This window comes from Callorhinus ursinus, unplaced genomic scaffold (assembly GCF_003265705.2).
Source record: "Callorhinus ursinus isolate GAN/ISIS: 27379988/994484 unplaced genomic scaffold, GSC_fseal_2.0 scaffold2, whole genome shotgun sequence".
Classification (NCBI taxonomy): Eukaryota; Metazoa; Chordata; class Mammalia; order Carnivora; family Otariidae; genus Callorhinus; species Callorhinus ursinus.
In genome coordinates, this window is record NW_027397064.1 from 23,334,056 (window position 1) to 23,358,621 (window position 24,566).

General features: G+C 34.6%; 1 protein-coding gene across 8 annotated transcripts in view; it reads left to right on the forward strand.

The window, feature by feature from the left end:
- The window catches only part of ERBB4 (erb-b2 receptor tyrosine kinase 4), a 1,101,497-nt gene that overhangs the window by 591,325 nt on the left and 485,606 nt on the right, over nt 1–24,566 (forward strand). For all 8 annotated transcript variants that reach the window (XM_073879088.1, XM_073879094.1, XM_073879096.1 and 5 more), the window contains exon 3: nt 6,483–6,669. In XM_073879088.1, the coding sequence (XP_073735189.1) occupies nt 6,483–6,669 (187 nt within the window). The remainder of the gene's footprint in view (nt 1–6,482; nt 6,670–24,566) is intronic.

Here is a 24,566-nt window from a genome sequence, read left to right on the forward strand (position 1 = left end):
TGAATTCACCTCTGCCGCAGTCAGGTACATGACATTTCTCCTTTCTCTATTTTCCCAAATCTAATCAGATCAGACTTTGAGTTCCTGCTTGCCAGGGTAGCATAATCCCTGGAGTTTTAAGGAACCTGGGAAAACTGAAAGCAAGACTCCAAAGCCAAATATGCTATCGCATTTGGAGATGTCACATGGGAATGAGGTATATAGTCAGTCGATCTCTATTTCTACATGCAGCAGGAATATGTAATGTTTGCTATATGCCTATTAATTATTTCCCAGTAAATTTCTTGATATTATGTCATAGTTAAGAATGTTCTCTACTTTAGAAATTCCCAGTCTTGCTGTAAGGGGCAGGGACAGAAATTAATTGCCTAGGGAAACTTAATGGAAAGCCTTAGTGATAGAGAGGTTACAATTTGCTACTACATTTGTCACTGTCAGAGAACACATAAATTCTATAGTCATTACCAGCAGAGGGGCTTTCCTCCCCCCCTCCCATAGTTCTCTGCTCCCTACTCTTCTCTGTAATACTACGGATTTAATTTCAAGTCTACTGATTGTAAGTAATCACTGTTTTATTTGTGGAGGTCCTGACTGATGGACTATGTTAGTATTATTTGAGGATGATACCTAATTGGGTATGAGTACATAAGACACAGGAAACAGAGTTTTATACACAGAGCCAAGAATGTATAATTGCTTTTAATGTGCATAACATTGTTCCTAAACACTGATTAAATATTCAGGAATCATGAGGTATTGCAATCACTTAAATCTTAAGTGGATGAAGGAACATTTAAGGAGATATTTACTCTTCTCACTAGGATCAAATTAGAACCAACTAAAATAAAAGAATAAGGAAATTGTGTCAAATACAAAATTAACAGTTGTTATAAGAATTGTGAAATGAAATAGAGATTTAAAAAATAAAGACTGATTTTTCTTGAATGACCTGCAAGTAAAGCCCAGTGAAGCAGTCCAATCTCTTCTAATCTTTGATTGAATGATATCCATTGAAAATCCTGGGAACATTATAATTTCAGATTTCATATTTTTTCTAAAAATATTTTATGGGAGAACAGTGTAAATTTCTATTCTTTAGAGCAAACCATGTATTTTTTTTCTGGATTTATTGCTAATATGGATATATTGCTAATATGGGAAGTTGGTCAAATTTCTTTTTTTTTTTTTCATTTTTTTGGTTTCCATCATCAAACGCCCTAAGCAGAACAAATCATCCCTGGGTTAGAAAAGTTCTGAAGCATTTAAGGCTTTAATGATCTTCAGTTATATTCACTTCTTGAACAAAAGAGCTGTAGAAGCATACATTGACAATGGAAATCAATCAGTTTTAGACAGCAGAAACTTACACCACAAGGAGAGAGATATGTCTTTAGGTGGGTATTCACTCTTCAGTTGACAAAATAGGCAGTTTCCTGGAACTAAATGTACTGAGCCAGAACCAGAGTCAGGGTTTTCTTTTTGTTGGGGCATTCTGGTGATTTCTACTTACCACTGTGGTCCTTGGGCACAAGTCATGATTATGTTGTTCAAACAACGTTTTTATTAGCAGAAAGTTCATAAAATCATTTTCAATGGAAAACAATATCTAAAACGACCATAAGCATTGTTTTCTACTTTTCAATTCTACTTCATTCAACAGCCATTATTGAATGTCTGTTCAGTGCCAGAGTCTGTACTAAAGGCTAGAACATACACAGAAACAGTATAAGGAACCAGTTCTGTAATTTAAGAATAAATTACAAGTTGAAGAGGCAAGATATAAAAAAGATATAAGGCGGGGCGCCTGGTTGGCTCAGTCAGTTAAGTGTCTGCCTTCAGCTCAGGTCCTGATCGCAGGGTCCTGGGATCAAGCCCCAGATCGGGCTCCCTGCTCAGGGGGGAGTCTGCGTCTCACTCTCCCTCTCCCTCTGCCTCTCTCCCCCTTGCTCATGTTCTCTCTCTCTCTGTCTCAAATAAATAAAATAAATAAAATCTTAAAAAAAAAGATATAAAGGTTACATAACAAAGATTAAAGCCAATGGTTCCTCTGTAATAAAGTTATAATTATTTTTATTTTCAAATCAGATTGTTTACAGATAGTTTTGGCTGTTACCAGAAATAATAATATTTGTAATAGATAGCATCTATTGAACACTTACTGTTTGCCAGACGCTTTTCTTTAGCTTTTTGGGTTTTTTTAAAGATTTTATTTATTTGAGAGAGCAAGAGAGAGAGAGCAGGGGAAGGAGCAGAGGGAGAGAGACAAGTTCACACTGAACATGGAGCCTGAGGCAGGGACTCAATGAGCCTGAGATCATGACCTGAGCCGAAATCAAGGGTTGAAGGCTTAACTGACTGAGCCACCCAGGTCTCCCTAGATACTTTTTATAAGTGTCTTATAAAATCTTTTTAATAGAGTTATTGCTATCTTTTATTTTAAAATAAAGAAACTGAGCCTCAGTGAGGGTAAACAATTTTAACAAGACTACAAAGCCAGTAAGTGTGAAGGCTGGTAAGTGTGAAGTGTTTTGAGCTCAGCTTTGCTTGGCAGTTGAGCCCACATTTTTTACCATTATTCTAAGAGTCTAATTAGAGTCAGTTCCCAAGTGAAAATGGAACTAATGGTGAGTGTGTTAGGAAGAATGGATACTATGACATGCTCTAGACAAAATATTGATAATATATCCTCCATCCCCAATGTTTATCTTTGTGTATCATTGTACTTTAGAGCACTTGGTAATTATTGTATACAAGTTAAAGGATAAATTACCTTTATAGTGAATGAAAAAATTTTACTTGTTAGACCAAATGATATTGGAAAATGTTTTTGATCTCTCTTCTAAGGACACAAAGGGATTAGAGTTCAACCATTGAAACAGTGATTGAAGGAGGATTTGTAGGGCTCTAGGGATAGACTATTCCAGGCAAGTGCAATTTCAAACACATGTGGTATACAAACAATGCATGCTACTGTTGACCTTTCACCTCTTTTTTCTATCACCCTAAGAATTCATCTCTTTAATCCACAATTCTCAGTGTCCCAGGAATGCTTAGAGTGGCTTAGAGTTCCCAATCCAGTGCCAGACATGAATAGCTTCATAGGTTCCTTGACCCTTCATCCATTTTGGACCTTTCATCCATTTAATGGACTCTTTGCTCCATTAGGATTCTATTTTTCTAGGTGATTAGTGTTAGCAGGTTCATTCCTAAGAATTGGGGGACCTGGGATGAGAGTATAAATGAAGGTCTACATATTTTGTGTCATTATTCTTTATTATAAATATAATAATTATTATTAAAATATGATCTATCCTCCCACTTTGACAGAAATATCTTTATAACAACTTGGATGGCTGGGTGAAATGTTAGAATTTTTGAACTCCTCAGTAGTATGATGGCATGGAGAGGGATGGACTCCAGCCTTCAGCCCCTCCTTTAACCAGTTCTGTCCAGTGTCATAGGAAGCTTTGAGCAGAGTGACACTTAGGCTGTACATCTAGCCATCCATACACTCTCCACTAAAACATCTGCACCTGAACCACCCATCCTTGCTAGGTGTATGCATGTTGGTCGCATAGTCTGCTGACTGGGGGACAGAATTGGAAAGATGATATCACAGGCTCTAGATGAGGGATTGGGGCAATTTGGGAATGAAATTCTGGGATCACAGGGATCTGGAGCATTGGTCTTCTCTAGAGAAAAGGAATGCAGGTTCCAGATGGGTATTTTTCTTGACTCTGTAGACTTTGCCTATTGGTGAAGATATGGCCAGAGAAAAGCCAGAGTGCTCAGCAAATATTTATTGGTTTTTCACTATGTGCCTGTACTGTTGTAGTTACATGAGACATGAATGAACAAATTAAAGTGCTTGCCCTTGCAGAGCTTATATTCTGAGAAAGGGAGAGACAGACTATAAATACTAAATGTAATAAATATATATACTATATAGTAAATTTAAAGGTGAGAAGTACTATAGAGACAATAAAAGTTAGAGCAGGAAAAGGTGGGAGAACTGTTAGTCAGCATTGGCTTCAACTGAGGTTTGAGAGATTTGAGAAAAAACTTGAAGGCAGTGAGGAAATTAGCCAAAAAGAGAACAAAAGGGAAAGAAACTCAGGCCTTTAAGAGTATAGTAAACACCTCGAGGTAGGACCACACTTAGAATGTTAGAAGAACAAGGAAACCAGCAAAACTGGAATAGAGCGAGGGCGCCTGGGTGGCTCAGTTGGTTAAGCAACTGCCTTCGGCTCAGGTCATGATCCTGGAGTCCCGGGATCGAGTCCCGCATCGGGCTCCCTGCTCAGCGAGGGGCCTGCTTCTCCCTCTGACCCTCCCCGCTCTCATGTAGTCTCTCTCTCTCTCTCTCATTCTCACTCTCTCAAAATAAATAAATAAATAAATCTTAAAAAAGAAACAAAAAACTGGACTAGAGCAAGAAAGGAAGAGGGTTAAAAAAAGAAGTTACAAAAAGAACTGATGACCAGACCATATAGTATCGTACTGTGCAACAGAAATATAGTGATAGCCATAAAAATATTATTTTAAATTTCCATGTAGCCATAATAAAAACGTAAAAAATGTTAAAAATTAACCTTAATAATCCATTTTATATACCTCAATTTATCTAAAATGTTATCATTTCAACATGGAATCTTTGAAATCAAGAGTGTATTTTATCTCAATTCATACCAGCTATATTTCAGTTGTTCAGTAGCTACATCTAGTTAGTTGTTGCTGCACTGGGCAGAACAGATAGATTTTGACTCATCAGTGAAAGAATTTTGTCTATTACTTTGAGTGACTAGGGAGATGTTTCAGGATTTTAAGAATTGAAGTGTCTTGATTTGATTTATGTTTAAAAACAATCAGGTCTGGGGCCCTGGGGGGCTCAGTGGGTTAAGCATCCAACTCTTCATCTCGGCTCAGGTCTTCATCTCAGGGTAATCCATTCAGCTGGGCTCCATGCTGGGCATGAAGCCTACTTAAAAAAAAAAAAAAAATCGGGTCCTGCCTTAACTGAAAATACATGATAAAGGATCAAAAGAAGTAGGGACCTATTGCAGGGAACAGGGAGACCTATTGCAGTAATCTTGATAAAGGAATGATGATGGCTCAGATGATAGCAGTGGTTGCCATAAGAGGTGGTTGAATTCCTGATCATTTTAAAGGTAGAAAAAATAGGACAGATTACATTTAGTGTATGATGAAAGGGGAGTCAAGAATGACCCAAGACTTGGGCCTAAATAATAGGAAGGCTGGGTTGACCTCAACTTGAGATGAGAATGGCTGTTAGAAGGTTGGGACAAGGAAGCTGATTTGGATAGGTATATCTGAAAAGTCTATTAGGCGTTCAGGTGAAGATGTGGGGTAGGCAGTTGGATAGGAGTCTAGAGTTTAGGGGACAGGTTGGAGGTAAAAGTTTGGAGATCATCAACCTAAAACTGGATAAGGTCACCAAGGAAATGAGAGTGGATAGAAAAGAGAGTACCAAAGACTGAGCACTGGGAAATCACAATTAAGAGGTCTATACTGGCATGAAATTGACATTAAAATAACATCAAATATTTTACCACTTCTATATTATATATATATATATATATACACACACACACATATATACATATATAAATTTTATTTTTTATATTTAATTTTTTAAAACCTTAATACATATATTCATAGCTGTCACAATCTTGCTTATTTTACTGAAGAACCGTAACTTTAAATGAAACCTAAGGGCTTTTTTTGTGACTTTTTTTGCTTTAAAATGTACTACAAACTTTCAAGTAATTAACTTATACTATATTAAACAATACATAGTCAAAATAAAATTGTGGTTGTAGGGGCGCCTGGGACAGAGCTCTGCATCATCGGGCTCCCTGCTCAGCGGAGACTCTGCTTCTCCCACCTCCTCCCCCTCCCCCACTCATGCTCTTGCTCTTTCTCTCTCTGCTCTCAAATAAACAAAATCTTGCAAAAAATTGTGGTTGTAATTAAATTAGAGATCATTATCAGTCTTTAATACATATTGTTTATATTTGTGTTTCCCAGAGACATACAAGTTAACTGTCTCTGATAATGATAGCATTAAACATCGATATAGCAGTTTAAAATACATTCCATAGTCTACAAACCCATGCAGCTTTGTTTTATTTGCGATAAGCTTATGAATTTGTTTTATAAAAATTTTGGTTGATGGCTAGGTGTTCTTACCTCATTTTCGTCTGTCAAAGGATGACATATTTATTCCTTTAATTATATTTAAATCCCAGGTATGGTGAATGTTTTATAAAACAAAATCCATTATTTTACTATAAGTACATTCATGACTTTTTTAAAGAGTACAGCTCATACTTCAAATGAGATTCTAACCTTTTGTGTTCTTGTATTATCAAGGTAATTATTTACAATATAATGTGGAAATTAGTGTACTGAAAAATAATTTCTAATTTTTTTAACAAAGGCAATTGTTTGTTTCTTTTCAGTCTATTCGAGAAGTCACAGGCTACGTGTTAGTGGCTCTTAATCAGTTTCGCTACCTGCCTCTGGAGAATTTACGCATTATCCGTGGGACAAAACTTTATGAGGATCGATATGCCTTGGCAGTATTTTTAAACTACAGAAAAGATGGGAACTTTGGACTTCAGGAACTTGGACTGAAGAACTTGACAGGTAAGAAAAATATACAAAATTGCAAATATGCTCTCATTATCAATTTAATGCAATAAACATACACATATGTGTGTAAGGTTACTGTAGTATGTGTTATACTGAGGAACACTATAAAGCATTTAAATATCTAGTCTTTATTCGTTTTATGGGAAATAATGCCTTGTGAGGCCCTTGCTTTTATTTACAGATATTGTAAGTGCAGTCTGAAAAATACCGTAATACTGTATCTCAGCTGAACAGAAGTACACTCTAAGGAAATGCTCAGTGACTGAAAACTGAGATAGGAAGCAGGTTTAAGAATGGTCTCAGGTGAACAGTGGACCACATCATCAAATCTCTGCAATAAATAACACCACCACCTTTACCCTTGTTAGAGCTCAGTAAATACACAAGTCTTTATGTCTAGTTCCACTAATCTAGTTTTTTGCACAGTCCCTTATTTTTGGAAAATGTACCTTGATTTACTAATTTAGTTTTGATTTATTTTATTCAGTAATTCACTAAATGCCATCAGAAATTCTTTCTCAGAATGTTTCAATATCATCAGTGATTTTTCCCCTAAGATTGGAAAAAGGAATTGCTAACAACCTAAACTTATTACCTTGCTGCAAAAAACAAGAAAACACAACACTTTGTAGGAATTTGTTTTGTAAGCTGGTCCTGGTACTCCTGCAGGTACCCTTTCAGTCCATATTGTTCATAGCTCACACAGGCTATCGTAGGAGGTTTGGTAGGAGGTTTGGTATAAGGTTTCAAATCATGAGTTTTGCTATGTGTGCCTGTAGTCAAGTAGTGCTAATTAGTAATTAATTATCATCTCACAGTGGGATAAAGGAGTTTAAACTATTAATTTAACCTACATTAATATGATCTATATTTTGCATCAAAATACATAGTGATTTTATGTGTGTTTGAGTCCACTCAGTGGTAATGTTTCTTGACATTAAAAAATTACAATTTTTAGAGGTATTGCCTCAAAATACTAAGTAAAAATAACATTGATATTGTCAGGTTACTAAGATTTTTGTTTCTTTAATTCATAGTGGATATAAAATATTTTAAGTTAGAAATAGCTTCATAGTTAGCCAGACATGTAAACTAAAATTGGATACTTTGGATGAAGAAAGGAATACTGATTATGTTATTTATTTTGGACATGATTGCTATAGAACTGATGGCATAATGGTAAATGCAAATTATTCAGAATTTATAGATTCCTTCATTAACATTTTACTTTTTTTGTTCTTTCCTTTCAAAGATAGTTTCCTTATTGAAGAGTAGGGTTTTTGACTAAATTGCTACTTGCATGGAAATAATGATAGGAAGAAGAATTTTAGAAATGGAATGGATGGAGAGAAATTGAATGATTGAAGTTAAGAGTCTAAAAATAATATAATCCAGTTAAAACTTGCATAGGAATAATTATGGTTTATTAAATGATTTTCCTCTATTTAAAGAAAAAATCAATACATTTCTTTTTAAACTTTTTATAATACTTGAGTTATTATTCCATAATATGTGCTATTTGAACAACCTTTTCATCCAGAAAATCAATCTTTAAAGAGCTATCTTATTTATTTTTACATTTAACATTAGTACTACTCCAATATTTTTTAAGTTATTTAATCAAAATTATGCCACATTTAAACATACCTTATTTATTGAGTGAGCTCACACCATGATTGCTTTTGATTGTGACAGTTTGTGTCATACCAAAATACAGCACTGTTATTTCAAGAACATTATGCCATGTTCTGCCAGAAAGTCTTATAATATTTGTGTGTGTGTAAAGTAAGTAGAAGTGAGTAACTAATAAGTGGCTAAGAGAATGAGTTGATTGTTCAGAACAAAAAATGTGTTTGTTCAAGAGTTATTAATTTCTTTTTGAATATAAAGAAAAGTAAAAATAAATGGTGGAAAATTTAGACAACTTGGAAATTGTCCAGATATCTTAATATATTTATTAGGTGGCTGAGAATTACATGTGAACATCAGTCCAGCATCATTGATCTTACTCTAGGTAATTGAAATCAGTAGTGTAACTCTAGTTTTGAAGATCGAAAGTCACACGATAAGCATGATTCTGTTTGTGTGTAAGAATATATGAGGAAGGGTAGGAGACACCTCACTGTTCATATAAAGAGGAATTGGGGAAGAAATTTGCTCTATAGTTGTATCTTAAAGAATTGAGTGTTCTAGGTAACCTAGTAAAGTAACCAGCAAACATTGCAATTCACTTCAGGTAAGACTGTTTTTGTGTTTTGGAAAGATAATTTTTCTATCTTGTTTGTTTATGTGTTATACAAAGCAAGTTGATAAAAATTTAAAACAGTTTTAGGGTTATATTAAGTGTAGGGCTCCAGGGTTGGCCCTAATTTTAGGGCTGTCTTATATAATATGAAGGGAAATAGAAAACCTGCTGAGTAGCCAAATATCTCACTACTTCACTGTCTAGTGAATTAAAATTTTAACTTGGTTCTTGAAAATAAAAAATAAAATAAAATAAAATAAAGAACCATTCTTAAAGAACCAACTGCATCAGCATCACCTGGGTATTGTTAGAAATGCGAATTTTGGGGCTTTATCTGAGACCTAATGGACCAGAAACTCTTGTGGTAGGGCCCATCAATATGTATTTTAAGGATCCCCCCCCCATGATTCTGATGGCCACAAAAGTTTAAGAAACAGTCTGTTTTTAATTAAAGATATGTTACCAAGAACCAACAGCATGATATCTAGTTAACCTCTTCACTTACTTGATCTAAATAATTTTCATCCACTTATCATCTCCTGGAGGGAAGGGAAGGAATGGGACAGAGAACAGGTGAATTTGTGATTGAATGATGAGAAATACTCCTTAGGTTGAGATGAGAATGAAAAGAGCATACTAGGTGCCTAGATGAAAACGTGTGGGTATTAAAGAGCTTGGAGGTTAGCAAGATGCTGGGAGTAAACTTTCTTCTGTGTTGCCATTTGGTCTGGTACCAACTTTGCATAGTGGTAAACCATAACAGGGACAATAATAATCATGGTCAATTTTTCCTTCTAAGCAAAATTTTATTTTTAAACACTTTCAACAAGATAAATAACAAGTACTACTTGTAAGATAGGAAGTATGCAGGTTGTAACAAATAATTTTGAGATTATGAATTCATATATATATTTAATATATATGTAACATTTTTGTTTTTCCTGAAATCTTTTTTGCAGTGTTGACCCTAGAATAATATGACTTTTTTTTATTACATTTGTTGCCTGTAAACTCTATCTTTGTGAAAAGGTATGTTTGTTTAACTTGAGGCTGTCATATATAAGGATTAATGGTTGGATGCCACTTATCAAAGATATAAATTAACTTCCACACATTCTTATTAATCAGCTTGATGGTCACCAAAAGCTATTGCTTGGACTATAGTTATTACTATAGATCTTACTTAGAGACTTTCATTTTGGTTGTGCCCGAAGACAAGAAACATAAACATATTTTTCTGGCTACTGCTGCTACTCACATTTCCCTGGTTCATTGTCAGTGAGGTGGACAGAGTGGAGAAGAGGCAGGTCCCTAGGCTAGAGATACGCTGCACAATCTAAAAGGGAGTAAGGAACTTGTCTTGGCAATCCCTAGGTGCTGTGTTAGGCTGGGTAATCCTTTTCTGGTCAGGGGAGAGACCATATTTCCATCAATGTGTCCATCAGGCATGTAACCTTCTTGAGGCCATTGAGAATGACAGTACTGAACCAGAGGACTGCAGAGCTGGAGAGAATTCATTACTTCCTTTGTTAAGGTCACTTGCACGTGGCTGTGGCTTTATTAATCACTCCCATTATGGTGTTCTGCTGTTTGTTTGTTTATTTTTATAAGATCCTTCTTAACAAAATATCCCTATTCTAAATTCAAATAAACATCTAATATATTTACAACTTTAAGTCTACAAGCTTCTACTTATTTAGTTACCTGTCTGACCAAAATCTAAATGTCATTGTATGAGGCAAAAAAAAAAACCCCAAAAACCCAAAAACCAAACAACAACAACAACAACAAAAAACTATTATTTTCTCCTTTCTGGAATTTATAGAACTACCTCATCTGAATAATATTATACAATCTCATCTATATGTGATATTGTAGATATGAAGGAATCTTTGAGAAATACCTAGATTCATATCTATTCTACTATTCATATTCTATTTATAATGATGATAACCTGAATACAAATTTACTACATAAATATGTACATTTTTTTTACCAAATTTCACCTTAAATATTTGGATTTTCATTTTATGAATTATTAGAATATCTCTTTTGAATAGGTAAAATTTGAGGTGATACCAATATACAATTTATGTTTTCCAAATATTAGCCAAATACTCTCCATATTTTCAGACCAACACATTCATGTATTAGTACCTTTATTTAATGTTTTATGACTATTCTAATTATTTGGTTAACTGTGTACTGTATCATCTTGATTAGATTGTCATTTGATATGTGGACAAGCAAACATTTTAAACAGATACAAAATGCTGAAGTTGTTTTTGGGAGCCCTCAATAATAATGGAAGGATATATTAAGTTTACTGAGTTCTAGTAGACTAAAAATAAAATGAAATGCTTGGTTCAGGAGATAGAACATCTGATGTAAGAACATTTAAATTTCTCAAACCCCTTCAGCATTATTCAGTGAAAGTCAAGTAAATAACCTAACACTGAAATGGACAGGCCATCTGCAGGCAACGCAATGTATGTCAAAGAGCATGGGTGTGGAATCAGAAAAACAAAACAAAACAAACAAACAAAAAAAACAAACCCGTTCAAATGTCAGATCACCACTTACAGTCTGAGTGTCTCTCTGAGACTTAGATTCTTCATCTTTAAAATTGAGAAGAAAATTCCACCTCACGATGTTATTATAGACATTAAAAAAATAGAGAACTTGTCAACCACAGCACCTTTCCCATAGAGTATACTTAGGAAACCTTCATCTTCTTTCACTGTATTGTTTTGTCCTTAGCTTTTCTTTGTGCCAACACAGTGACAAAACAATTGTACCTGTTTCTTCATATTCAAATAGGTTCCTGTTGCTTCATTGGGGCCTTGAAAAGTGACTTGTTTAGACAAAAAGATGCTCCAAATTTCAGTGTCTCTTCAGATGCCACTTTGAAGCTATTTTATGTATAGGCTCTATTTCTCTGGCAGGGAGAAGCCTGAGGCTTTTCTTTGTCTGCTCTCAGTGTGATCCTGTCTTTAGTACTTCATAGCACTTCTCTCCTGTCTTTCAGTGCTCACACCAAGCACCTGTTACCCCAGCCCTTCGTTTCAAATCTCTATCATCATGTTTCACCCTTCATTGGCCCTGACATTTGCCTTGACCTAGACAAGAGACATACTCATTCTAAGTTCGTTTTCTGACACTAGAGTTGCTAAGCATTTTTCAACTCTTCTGTGAAAGGTCTTAGTAATGTTTGAGTTCAACTAGCCTAGTTCAGCAGTTGTTGTTAAATAGAATGTTTGACAAAGGTGCTGCTAATATTTACATAAGAAGAACTACTCAGCATAGTGTGGATATCTGAAGAAGAAAAAAAAATGATTCCAAGAATACTCCTAGCTTAAGGATAAATTACTTGGAAGATGATTTGATCAAAACTAACCTAGAGTGAAAACCCTGTGAGACAGATGGAATCAGTGAAGAGTGGCACATACTTATGAAGGCATCAATTTTTAGATCAGGTCCACAGTTTATAAAAATGATACTCTAATCAATGTTTTCAAAGAAGGTTGTTTGCCTGCCATGTCAGAGAGTGTGTATTAACTAGAAGAAGGGGAATTATAATGATATGCTTCAGTGTCTAGGTAAAACAGAAACATATCTGAAAGTAAATACTTTAAATGTGAGATCGGTTAGAGTGGCCATTGCAGCAAATTTCTAGGACTCATTCTTAGCTTTGGAGAACTGATTAGTGAATTTATGGAATTGAATGAAGGTAAAATGGGAATTTCTTCTCCTGCTGTACCACTCATTAGAGAGGATACTGTTACTGGAGCAATAAGGGATGAGATGGGATTCTTAGGGAATGGAACAATTCCTTCTCCTCTAGCTTACATGTTTTTAGTTGTGAATACTAGGATAATCTGCTCAGGTCATAAAAAAGCAACCCTGTTGTTGATTTATGTCCCATTCAGGTATCCTGAAGGCATCCCATTCTCTGAACTACATTCTTTTTAATCCCTATAGCATCTTTAGGAAAAATATTGGGGGAAACCTAGCATTGTGGAAGTCTTTCAGGAAAATTCCCTACTTGAGACTTCAAACCTCTGTCATCATCCCTTTTTGTCCCTAAGATAGTCCAAGAACTGCAGATTCCCTTTCTTAAGAGAGAAAGCATACATATTCTAAGGAAAGAAAACATATAAGGTCAAAAAACTCCCTTCTTAAAGCTCATTTGTTGGGAAAATGTGCTTGTTTTGACATTTAGAAAGTGGAGGAGAATCTTTGCTCCTCAGGGTCCCAGATGCAGTCAGGGAAATTGATAGTGATCACTGAGTCCGTGAGTCCATGATTTCACGTCAAGGAAAGCAGTTAAGTTATCATAATATCTGCCTCCTCACCCTCATCCCAGGACATTATCTTTGTTGATGCGGCAGACATTCATCCGTAAAGAGTTGGCAAATTATCTATCTGTCTGTCTGTTTATCTATCTATCTATCTATCTAACCATCTATCCATCTATAAATATAGGTAAATAAAATATAGAGAGATAATTTCTCTTTGTTATATAGAGATAGAGATAAAGATAGATAGTTTAGTTAGAAGAGACAACTCCAAGCTTGGCAGACCCTAAAACTCTCAGTCAGAGGTAAGAAGTGAGGCTACACATTGTCGTCTTCCAATGTTACTGAAAGCACGATTATTATAATATCTCATACTGCTATGAAGTTGTATACTTGACAAGTGCTTTCAGTTTCCTTTTCTTTGTTTCACACCTAGCCTCCTCATGCTGACCTGGAAAGTGTCTTTATTGTAATTTTACATCTGAGAAACTAGATCTAAAGTCTTGTGGCTAATAAGAGCACCTTGTTCTAGAATTTAGATCTATTTTCCTTCTCTTCCTATTGTGTCATTCCTAAGAAGTGTTTAGGATAGTTTCTCCAGGTGAGACTATGTACTCAGTGAAATACTAAATTGGCTATAAGCATAAATAATCCAGACTTTAAACAGAAGGTCTTAAGGTTGTATTTTAGAAAGAACTTTCTGATTTTAGTTGTTGTATAATACTTGAATACATCATGAATGTACCTATGAAAAATAGTGGTAAGGTGACAACAAAATACAGTCACACACACAAAATGACACTATTGTATATACTGGATTTGATTTAAAAGTATCAGATCTATTAACTAGTTTTATAGCCACTGCCATTCAACTGTGACTTTTTAAAAATCAAGGTTACTGGGGTGCCTGGGTGGCTCAGTCAGTTAAGCGGTTAAGCATCTGCCTTCAGCTCAGGTCATGATCCCAGGGTCCTGGGAGCGAGCCCCTCATCTGGCTCTCGGCTCAGCAGGGAGTCTGCTTCTCTCTCTGCCCCTCCCCCTGCTTGTGCTCTGTCTCTCTCTTGCGTGCTTTCTCTCTCTTTCAAATAGATAAATAAAATCTTTAAAAATAAATAAATAAAAATCAAAGTTACTAAACTCTTAGTCATAACTCACGTTTATTAATAGGCTCAATTTTACTGGTAAAAAGTTCAGGATTCTTTTGGAAAGTGATGTCAATTCAAATATTTGTTAGCTTTGTTTTTTTCCACTTGTATATTCAAGACACTGTGCTGAGATATGAGTTATTCTAAATTAGCTCTACCTACCTGTGTTCTCTCAGTAAATATTATACTTCTGACAAATATTTACCTACCAACTGCAATGTGAAAGCACTGGGAAAGCATTTTCCCCAATTCTATTATTTATAGTCAAGTATCTCCATGGGGTCAAGAGCCTCCATTTTAATCTGTTTTAACTTCAAAAGCATCAGGTGCCCTATAGAGCTTTCTGTGATGATGGAAATATTCAATCTGTGCTGCACAATTGAGAAGCCAAATGTGGCTACTGAGAACTTGAAATGTAGCTAATTTGGAGGAAATGAATTTCTACTTTTATCTACTTTTAATTCACTTTAATTTAAATGGCCACATGCAGTGATCAATATTAGAGATCATAATAGTGATCATATTAGGACAGCACTAAAAGGACAGCATCTTTTACTGAACACCAGGGCAGTAGGCAAGGATATTTACCGGCAGAATACCATGGAGAATGAGAACATAGACTCTGAACTGAGACCGCTTCCCTTCAAATTCTCTTATTCAACTTTCTAAACGTCAGTTTCCTCATCTTTAAATGAGTATAATGGGAACTCTCTGTAAGATGGTTGTGAAAATTAAATTGTAAATTATGAAAATAGCATTAAATGCAGTTCCTGCAATGAATATTATTCATTATTATTTGAGAAGTATGCTTTTGGTAAGAATAATAGAAACAGCCTGTTTTTATATTCATTGAAAGCATGTTATGCCTATATAATCAAATTGTAAGATACAAAATGTGTCATTTATGATTTGGGACTTGACCAGATCTTATATTTGAGTAAGCTGCATTGCTTCTTAATGTGTTTTAAGCTCTGGTTATTGTAACAGGTTTTCTGTTTGATAGAAATGTGGCTTTTCAAAAATGAGATTTTTACTCTCATCTTCAGTTGCCACAGTATATAAGTACCTAGTTATAAATAGGTCCCGATGTCTATTTTTTAAGTGACTTTATTGAAAGAAATAAGGATCAGGAGATTATAATGATTTTTTTTTTTTTTGTAGCAGAGAAACTATATTGAAAATCTGTTGAGGATTCTTTCTAGCATAAATAATGCCCACGTCCTTAGGAGTCTCTATTCTACACTGAAAGTTCATATTCATAACATAATATTTATATAATAACAAGAAAGTCACAAAAGAAATTCCTCTATAAAATGTTTTATCAAATAGATGTCTACCATATTTCATCAAATCTAAGTCACCATCAGTTTTAAGAAATATTTATTGTTTTCAGGCCACACTAAGAGAAAAAGTGAAAGCCCAACAGAAATGTAAAAGATTGTATGATGAATCAAGATTTTAGAGATATTAAATATGGAAAATGCATTTTAGAATTGATAAAATATAGTAATATGTAAAGGGAAGAGAGATACAACAAACCCCTTATTAACTTTCTAGAAAATAGCTGTACTTGTAATGGTGAAACTGTTTACTGTGGAAGTATATCAAACAAGTTACAATAGAAATGGCCAATATTTCATAAATGATGAATGGAATTTTCCATTCATCTGTATCTATCAGGGAATAAATAAATATAAATCCCCATGGCTCAACATGTTTTGATGTAATAAACTAACCTGGAAATTTGAATTATTTATTTATTTTTTCTGTTGTTGTTTCTGAGAATTTTCTGATTTATTGACTCCACTGGTAAAAGAGATGAAAATATAGTTCGAAAGCAAAAAAAAAAAAAAAAAAAATTTGCTTATTCTAGGAATTTCCTTTAAACTTTGCTCTCTTAGTAATAGACATCAACTAGAGTTTAGGATTGCCATAGGATATCAGAGGTTAAAGAGTGTTTTATTTGGATCTTCTTTGCCAGCCTACCTAGAAGTTCAATACAATTGTCTGTTATTATAGCTCTCAAACTATTTCCCTTCCCCTATTTTTAATACTTTTTGACCTATTCTCTGCAATATGTTTTATATTTTTTAGCTATAATTTTCTTATAGGCTAAGTCAAGTTGTTTTGGTTATTAAATCCTAACAACCATAACAATTCTGAGGAATATTTACTGAGAAAAGTAAAGAAAAACAGTAAACCGTAACATTTTCTTTCTTCCAAAACCATTCAAATTACCCAATTTCATTTACTCTGAGATGCAAATCAGAGGTTTGATTTTGTGGTATCAGTAATGTTGAAAAAAGCTGATATCAGAAAAAGCATTTTGGGGGCGCCAGGTGGCTCAGATGGTTAAGCGTCTGCCTTCAGCTCAGGTCATGATCCCCGGGTCCTGGAATTGAGTCCCGCATCGGTCTCCTTGCTCAGCGGGGAGCCTGCTTCTCCCTCTGCCTCTCTCTCTCTCTCTCTCTGTCTCTCATGAATAAATAAATAAAATCTTTAAAAAAAAAAGAAAAAGCATTTTTGATTATCTACTGTGAAATAAAGAGACTTCAAACTTCAATTATATATTTAATGACATATTTAATGGGCATATTCTGGCAACTATTGACATAATAAAGATTACATTATAATTTTAATGTTACCAAATTCTCTAAACACTCTGCTTTACTATTTAGTGGAGTTCTATATTACATAGATTATGTGTCTGGTGATGTCCATTAAAAATCCTTTTATAAATTCTAGGGTTTTTTTTTTAAGATTTATTTATTTATTTTAGAGAGAGAGAGATGGAGTGCAGGGAGAGAGGCAGAGGGAGAGGGAGAAAGAGAGAATCCTCAAGCAGACTTCCTTCTGAGAGCAGAGCCCTACCGGGGGGTTGGGCACTTGATTCTAGGACCCTGGAATGATGATCTGAGCTGAAATCAAGAGGTGGCCACCTAACCAACTAAGCTACCCAGGCACCCCTATATATTCTAGTTTTTAACTATATGTATTACTAGAATTGTTTTAGTCTGTGTGCCTTTTGTTTTAATGACTTTACCTACTCCTTTTAGCATAATAAATCTAGAAAACAAAAATACATATAGCATAATAGAGCCCAGGATATATGTACTACTACTAATAATAATATCCATAATTAATAAGCATTTACTATGTAGAAGCCAATTATTTACAAACATTGTCTTCCTTCATCTTTATAATAACCCCATTTAATAGGTTACTGTGGTTATTTCCCTTTTGAAGATAAAGAACTGCAGTTTCGAAATGATGGGTAACATGCTACAGAGCACACAATGATTTATGGAGTTCAGAGTTGAAGCCAGGTAGTATAATTCCAGATATTCGTTGTGTCACCATGTTATAGAGATTATGAAAAGGAGGGAGATCACATGGCACTGACTTTTTTTCATCTTCTGCTGTATGTTAATTAGGTGAGAATCTATGAAATGACTCATCTGATCCAGGTATTACTTTTTCAGCGCAATCCTACCATTTTATTTCTTAATGAGACTTTGTTTAGTGTAGATACTTTACCTAAGGAGTTAAATTACTCTAAAAGAGATTCATATTGCATAACCAGGTTAAATTGTTATAATATTGAAAAGTATTTTGTGAGGCTATTTATGTTTATTCCTATAGATATTAGAAACTAAAATGAAAAAGTAGAGTAGCAGAATTAAATAAAATGTCCTAATTGGGAATTGACTTCATGACCTTTCCTTTATTAACACTCGAATGCAAAAGAACAGATAAATAACTGTATTTGGGGTGTGCTTTATTTTGTTTTGATATAGCTCTAGAAGTTGTGTGTTCTGTCAAGATAAGCTTTTTGTCCTGGTCTAGTCTAGTGATCTTTCTATTGTATTATTCCAAAGATATGATTTTATTCAAGGAACTAGAGGGAGGTAATAATTTAAAAGATTTTTAAAAAGTTATATGTCGATCTCTATGTGATTAGGTATACATTTTCATTTATTAATTAGAAAATGAAACAAAATAAATTCTGGAGTTCATGTGTAACTCAGTTGTAATCCACATTTACCATTTATCTACAAAATACAATGAAATGTGACATGAGCTTTATAGTGTCACTCAAAGAATACAGTTTAGTATGTTTTGCGAGGAAAATATGGAAAAGATAATGAAGCAGTACTTGGCATATCTATAGATATATCTTTTATGTAGCATGGATAGAAAAATGAAATGAAGCAGGGAAGCAGCCTATGTTATTGCTGTCACTTTTCACATACTGAATGTGTGGCTGAATTTCACACCTATGCATTACATTGTCATTTCATGTAGTTAGAAATTACATGTCATAATGATAAATCTTTGCAATTAAAATTGTATCATGCTTCAAATGCAGGCCTATGGTGCTCAGGGAAAAGGGGTAAATCAAGAATTAGTGTCTTGGTTCAAGTGCCTCTTAAAAATTAAGAAAATCTAAATATCATTTGTGTAAAAGAAATACATCAGAGGTCACAATATAGGTTATCAACTCCTTTGTGATTTCATTGAAAATCATCTGCATAATTTAAGTAGCTATCCAATTGTTTTATGTATTTAATATGTATTACAATGCACAGTGGCTTCTTACATTAGATTTGGTTCATTATTAAATGTAAAATATTGAAAAATTCTAAAAACTTAATAGTATTTGTTGAGCCATCTTGTGTCAATTTTGATGTCTGATTTAAATTTAAATCAGGGAGAGATTTAGTGTAACTTTTCAGCTCATTTACATTTTAATCCATTAAAACACGACTAAGATATTCAGGACCAGAGAAGACTTGAAACATTTTTCCTTCTGAATCATAAAATCTTAGATTTTTAAAGAAGAAATAAACAGTAATATACAGTCCTCAAATTAATAGAAATAAAAGCTCCAAAACTATACAGTGTTTCTAAATTTCACATGTATAGATAAATATAAAATGACAGGCCCCCAAATGGTTTTCTTCCTGAAAAATATATCTAATTATAATTGCAAATGACTACTTAAGCCACCTAGTTTGTACTGTGGAAAAAGTTCCTTGAAAAAAATGCCATAAAATTAGTGAGATGCAAGGGGCAAATAAAGGAAAATCCATACATGTCTATAATGTTTGTATAAGAGCCAACTCTTGCCATTTATGGTTCTCGGGTTTGCCTTTCACCCATTAAAAAATTGTGAAACAATCAGAGAATTAAGTGTCTTTTGCTGTACCTAAGACATGCTCTACATTTGGGCTTAAAGTCACAATAGTTTGGGGGCGGACAACATAACAAAAACAGAGCTCAGAAATAAAATTGAAACCTTCTTGATCCCAAAATACAACTTTTGCTTGAGAATGTGGATTTATTGTCACAATTCATGTCTAGCCTGTGTGGTCTGGTTGAGAGGTATGTTCTAGAATGTGAAAATGTATCAACATACTCTCTTCTTGTCCCAACAGCCTGAAAAAGTAGGAAAAAACCTGAGCTTTGAAACCTGATATATTTGAAATTTCATACTCGTACTACAACTGACAAGGGAAATGTCAAAACAGTTAAGTGCTAGCCATCAGTTTCCTCATCTGAAAATGAGAAGTGAATGGAAAAGATTCATACAAATTGCCTAGAATAGTGATTAGCACAAAATAGATGTTAGTTCCTTTCCTGTTTCCCCCTTCTTTATATAGTTCTCAATGGAGTAATAATACTTAAGAGTATTAACTTTTTTAGTTCATCTTTGCCACATCTATATAAGCTGTGTTCTTTATGGGTTCCTTATTGACAGATGCATTTGATTTTAGAAAAGCCTAATCTCACTAGCAACTAGAAGATTCATATTCCGATCCCACTTGTACCTTAGATAAATCACCTAATACCTCTTGTAATGAATTTTCAATTCTGAAATGAAAGGAGAATTTTCTTAGTTTTTTTTTTTTTCTCTTCTTTTCTTATATAACTTATAATACCTATCTGCTGTCTATCTCCTGGAAAAGTTCTAAGGGAAAGTGTGAGTCACTTTTTCTTAGTGTTCAACTTCCTTAGAACAAGTGAGGAGATGACATTAACCCTTCCAAATCAGCAGAGAATGATACTCCATTTTTGCTGAAGTTCAAGCATCTAATTAAAAATGGAACTCCATGTGGATACGTAATGCATAATGCAAATACATATACGTAGGGACCTCTATTAGGGTTTAATCGTTCAGAGTGTATTTATTTCCTAGCACAGGGATAACAACATACTGAAGTAATGATATCCACATGCATTTACATTTAGCTATGTGTCATTAAAGGTAGATCCATTTTTTTTTTAATAAATTGTTTTACTTCCATGCTAAGGCGCTGAAACCTCAGGAAAACAAAACAAAACAAAAAACCTTTGGATGACTTTTCAGGAGGAAAAAAAAAAAGAACATGAGCTAAGCAACAAAACCAATTTAGTTGGTTTTAAATACTGAGTTAAAGCCAAGGTCTCCCAGTGGTGCCAAGCAAATCTTATTCATTTCTGTTCATTTCTTAATTTCTTAGTTCCTCTCAGAGTATTCAAATGTCTCTGCTGGGGAGAGCTACCAATTCAGCTAAGAATGTGTTTCCCCAGAGATTACTTTTATACTGTATCTGAAACTCATTAATCATTGCTTCCTTTTAAATCCCCATTACACAAGAAATCCTGGGATTTGAATGCCTAGATATTTCGTATTTAGTTCTAAATAAGCAGAAACAATACAAAGTATATTTTCCCCCCTGCTCACATGCTGAACTCGCAATGAGGATATTTTGATGACTTATTTTAAATGGCTAAGATCTATTTTAAAGGATATTTTCTGGGGCTTTTAAAAATAATTAAAAGACCTACTTATTGTTTGCTTGGGAACTTGAACTTCTAAGGAAAGGGCAGGCTTACGCTAATAGTGTTTTTGGTAGCTCAATCGCTAGAGCATAGCTGGGTCTCTGTCAGTGTAAGCAAAGCTTGTGCTGTCAAAACAGTGCAGGCGTGAGGCACCTGCAGAGAGTCAGCTTGGCTTCCAGACTCAGTAACCACATGAGGCTTAGGACTTGTGTTCTAAAATTAGAATCCTTACTTCAAAGATAAAGGCCTAGGGAAGGCACCTTGGTGGCATTTTACATATGCTTGTAGATTTATGTCATATGTTTGTATATATTCTTTTACCCTATATGTAAGGTAGAGAAATGGCAGCTTAGACCCCTGATTACATAGAACTGCTGTAAAATTTTCAACATAGCTTTTATTTCTGTATGTAAGACCAAGGTTTTTTAATACAAATAATGACCATGTCTCTCTTACTTGCATGGCATGAAAGCATATTTAATAGCTATTTCTATATTTTTGCTTCAAATCGGAATTCTGCGACTGGAAAGTTGTAGTATGTAAAACATTGCTCCTTATGTTAGGGTACAGAATCAGTTTTCTGTAAAATGATTATAATAATCCATACGGGTGGACAGGTCCTATCTATTTCGAAGTTTTAAAAAGAAAAATAAACACTGACACATGCCTAGAACAAAGCAAAAGACAAATTAGAAGATCAGGGCGCCTGGGTGGCTCAGTTGGTTAAGCGACTGCCTTCGGCTCAGGTCATGATCCTGGAGTCCCTGGATCGAGTCCCGCATCGGGCTCCCTGCTCAGCAGGGAGTCTGCTTCGCCCTCTGACCCTCCCCCCTCTCACGTGCTATCTCTCTCTCTCTCTCAAATAAATAAATAAAATCTTAAAAAAAAATTAGAAGATCAGAGAGAGACATAGAAAAATAGGCTCATAAATAGATAATAAAAAAGAGGCTATGTGTGTGTATACATATATATATCTCAATATAAATATAATATAGATATATGTATGTTTATATACATATATATGTACACATACACAGATAATACATATATTAATGTGTGTATATATATAGTTTCTAACTATGATGCATAACCATACACACTGTGTGTCATTGACACATATCCAAGGAACAACGTAATCAACGAGCTATCACCCTGCTTTTCTAATCATGATCTGAAATAATATTTGGCTTCCAAGAAGTCATTTTCATATAAAATTAATTTTATAGAAAACAGTATGCAGTTCAATACACAGAATGGTAAATGAGTAATCCATATGTGTTTATGGCTGTCAACGTGGTACTGAAACATTTTGTGTGTCAGGAAATGTGCCCACAGGCTGAAATGAATGTACAAAGGCATCACATGGGGAGAACATGCTGGAGGGGTTTTATTTGATGTTTTCAAAGTGCTCTAGGGTCTGTCTTGCAAGAACCCTTTTGGTTTTCTTTCTTTTTTAAATTTTTTTAATTTTTTTTATGTTTTAGAACACATGACATTCTTTTGAAACATCCTTGCAAGAGAAAAAGAGTAAATTACAAATGAATTATACAATCCTATCCTCCCTTCTCTCTCCTCTCTTACCTTTCTCCCTCAACCATACACAACTCTCTCTCTCTCAGACACCTCTCTCTCCCTCCCTCCCTCTCTCTCTCTCTCTCTTTCTCTCATTTAAGATAAATGTTCAACTTCTGTGTGCGTATCTACAGAGATAGCTGCCACAATCAACAGTCAGGATTTGTGAAATTACATACCCAGAATTTGAGATCACAAACTGTATTAACTAAGGATGGAATAAAGAGAGATGGCCCTGAAGTGAATACCTATTATATGCACCTAAGGTTTTTTTTTTTTTTTCACTTATTGGTTTATGTGTTTATTTATTTAAAACTATTAGGAGATTTAGGGTGGGGGGATGGGTTAGCCTGGTGATGGGTATTAAGGAGGGCACGTTCTGCGTGGAGCACTGGGTGTTATGCACAAACAATGAATCATGGAACACTACATCAAGAACTAATGATGTAATGTATGGTGATTAACATAACAATAAAAAATTAAAAAACTATTAGGAGATTTACACTTATCTTCTACCAAAGGGGAGCAATTAAAAGCACTCTGTCCCTTGCGCATTTAACCTAAACAATCAAAGGTTGAAACGAGGCTTCAGACCACCATAACCTTACACCTAGAACATTGTTTTGAGAGCTGTAGATTAGAAGGACATGTTCTGCTAAATGTCTTTTTCAATACACCATATAAAGCTAAGATTTATGTAAAAAATGACAAAAATTCAACATATCTATAAGTGATTCAAGTAATTACTTCTTTGCAAGACAAACATAGGTTTGATATCATGCTAATATCATTTTCTTGTCATAAATCCTTCATCTTTAACTCTTAAACTAAAGCTGGATGGCCATGAGAAGCTTAATATATCATTATTCATAATACTGAGCTTGCTAAGGATAAATGCATCTTGAAGGTTGATGGTAAGGGAGGCATGCTCTTTTTCCTACCAAGAAGAAAGCATGCTGATAAACCTCTGTTTGCACACAAAAGATTTTCTCAGAAGAGTTTCTTTTTTTTTTTAAGATTTTATTTATTTATTCATGAGAGACACAGAGAGAGAGAGAGAGAAGCAGAGGGAGAAGTAGGCTCCCCCCTGAGCAGGGAGCCCGATGCGAGACTTGATCCCAGGACCCTGGGATCATGACCTGAGCCGAAGGCAGACGCTTAACCATCTGAGCCACCCAGGCGCCCTCAGAAGAGTTTCTGTTGCTCTGTGGTTTAGAAGTCAAAACTCTCTTACCAGGGGTAGCCCCCAGGCTGGCATTTGATAAGAGTGAACAAACAGGTGCAGCCCTCTGTTTTCACATTGCTGGCTTGTCCACATGACAATGGTAGTGATGTTCCCTGGGGTGGGTGGTGGAGGGATTGGCTATGCTGAGAACAAACCCACTCTTGATAAAAGGATATAATTATTATTCTCAGGGGAAACTCAAAAATATAATTCTACATACAGTTGAAGTTCAAGGCATGAAATTTAGCAGTATTTTTTCACTCACACAAAGGTCTCAGTGAAATTTAACAAATCATCAGTGCCCTGCCTCTGTCCTTAGTGGGACATTTTTGCTACTGTGGGGTTGTATGAAGATTTTAGGTGTGTGACCCATGTTAAATGGTGTTGTTTCTGAGAAGACCTGTTTCAGAATTTCAGGAGTATAGAAAATGCTTAAATTTTCCCTTCTCTATCTCAGTGCCTTAGAATTATGTGATAAATGAATGTCACTTATATACTACTGTATGCACTAAAAAAGAAGATTCATCTATTTAATAGAAGAAATCACATAGTAAATACTAATATTATTAGAATATTTTATA